At 54.8% G+C, this 2,308-nt stretch overlaps 1 protein-coding gene across 1 annotated transcript in view; it reads left to right on the top strand.

Moving 5' to 3' along the window:
- Positions 1 to 2,308, top strand: part of IQCE (IQ motif containing E) — a 26,699-nt gene that overhangs the window by 7,026 nt on the left and 17,365 nt on the right. The window contains exons 5-6 of the mRNA XM_045284372.1: positions 537 to 650; positions 733 to 783. Of these exons, the coding sequence (XP_045140307.1) occupies positions 537 to 650; positions 733 to 783 (165 nt within the window). The remainder of the gene's footprint in view (positions 1 to 536; positions 651 to 732; positions 784 to 2,308) is intronic.

Raw genomic sequence — 2,308 nt, 5'->3', positions numbered from 1 at the left:
GTGAGATGGAGTATTATCTGGGGAGAGTCAGGACACTGAGGTGGAGTATTATCTGGGAGAGTCAGTACAATCAGGGAGGCGGAGTATTATTAGGGAGTCAGGACACTCTGTGAGATGGAGTATTATCTGGGGAGAGTCAGGACACTGAGGTGGAGTATTATCTGGGAGGCGGAGTATTATCAGGGAGTCAGGACACTCTGTGAGGCAGAGTAGTAATCTAGGGCAGGTGGAGTCTGAGGTGGAGGGTTCATTTTACCGTGGTACCGACTGTGAGCACATTATCCGTATGTGGGTGGGGTGGGGCTTCCAGTAGAGTGTGTGGGGCAGAGGTGTATCTGTGGTGGCATTTGGCGGGGCACACTCTGAGGGGCAGTCAGCAGCCCTGGCCTACTCCCCGCTAGTGACAGTCATGTTCTTCACGAGTCTCCCCTACCCCCCGTCCAGGGGGACCCAGGTAGCTCTTCCTGCTGCGGTTCCGCTCTGCTTCCTGCTGTGTGTGTGTGTGTGCGCACGCGCGTGTGGTCCTTTCTTGTCAGTCGTTACACATGCAGAAAGGGGACGTGGATCTCATGCGGACAAAGCTCCGGCGGCTTGAAGAGGAGAACAGCAGGAAGGACCGGCAGATCGAGCAGCTTCTGGACGCAGCCCGAGTGAGTGCTGGCTTGGCTCTGCACTGTGGGGGGAGGGCAGGCGGACCGCGTGGTGTCTGACTTCTGCATCTGCTTGTCGCAGGGCCCTGATTTCGTCCGGACTCTGGCGGAGAAAAGGTCTGACACTGGCTGGGTGAGTACAGCAAGACCCACCGCCCCTGTGGGATTCTGTTTCTAAAACCACCTGCCGTTGGGAGACGCCTTGCCTCGCTAAAGCACTTCTTCAAGATCCGTGGCAGACACACGGGAAGGGCTCAGAACATTCTAGAACTGCCTGCCATGGGACCACAGGGATTCCCAGAAGAGTAGCAGGTAGGAAGAACTCAGAACATTCTAGAACCTCCACAGGAACACAGGAGTTCTGAGAAGATGCCTGTGGAGTTTGAGGGGAGAAGAACCACTGGCCTCCCACAGGAGCTGGAAGATATTCTATCAGACACCTTGGTTATCGAATTCGGTTCATTCTGTTTGTGTTCAAGCACCCAGAAGCTGGAGAACGGAACGCATCTTCACCATAAGAAATTATGGAAAACCAAACTTATAATCCACTTTTCCAGGACTTCAATCCCTGGAGGCCCTGAACCTCCCTGCACATCGCGGTCTCCACAGCGTAGTTGCTGACTGACCCCCATGACAGGGACTGTCCCCCTCCTCTGTGCTCTGGCTTCTTTGTGTCCTGGTTAACAACCTCACACCTTTCACTAATTTTAGCCCCTTTAACCACATTTCTTTTCCCCCCAAATACTGACGACAGTGTTGACTTAGCCATGTTGTATTCAGCCGCCAACCAGACAACAGCAACCCGATCCAAGTTCTGCAGCGACGTCTTTGTGCAACTCTGCTGTGCTTCTCACGGTTTCTCTCTCGGCTTCACGGACTTTCTCTGCAGATTTACACAAATAAAGCGTGGGGTAAAGTTCTAACACACTAACACGAGCACTCTCTGCGGTCTGAGCGCGAGCGGCCTGAGTGCAGCGTCACCGTGCGCGCCACAGCGACCACTCAGAGATGCGGCGGGAGACGCGCCGCCGCTGGGCCCAGGCAGGTGTTCTCGGCCCGTGTTCTGCTCCTATGAGCACAGTGGGTTTGGGGTTTTTTCCGACGGTGGGAAGTTCAAACTCAGAGCTTTTTGACAACCGAGGTCTCGCTGTAATGATCGTCACGGAGTGGCACTTGCGCACGTCGATGAGGTGTGTGTATATGACTACACCACGTTTACACAAAGCAGACCAGCAGCATAGAATGAAGAGCTTCACGTCGATGCAGGCACATCCGGCTGCTGCCTGGTCACGTGTGACCAACCCGTGAAGCAGAGTGATGAGGAGAAGCCATGGCTGGTGGTGCTCTGGCGATGATCCCGAGGCTGGAGACTGCGGCCGCATTAGGTCAATTTTTGAGGCAGGGAGGTTTATATTAAAGATAAATGCGGACACACGCCAAAAATGCCAGGGGAAACCCAGAAGGGAGACCCTTTGAAATCTTGGGTGACAAAGAATAAGAATGACCCTGGCAGCAGACAGGCAGGTTTGCTGTCTAGGGTGAAGATGCGCATAACCAGCCCCCCCTCCCCCACGCTGTCAGGAGGAGGAGGCGGGCTGTGCAAACCACGGAGGTCTCTACCCTGCAAGGTGAGTGGTGTCCACACCTGGGAAGGCGCG

This window comes from Echinops telfairi, unplaced genomic scaffold (genome assembly GCF_000313985.2).
Source record: "Echinops telfairi isolate 266 unplaced genomic scaffold, ASM31398v2 ScPeMD7_5;HRSCAF=22, whole genome shotgun sequence".
NCBI classification, from domain to species: Eukaryota; Metazoa; Chordata; class Mammalia; order Afrosoricida; family Tenrecidae; genus Echinops; species Echinops telfairi.
This window is presented reverse-complemented; position numbering and strand designations above follow the sequence as displayed.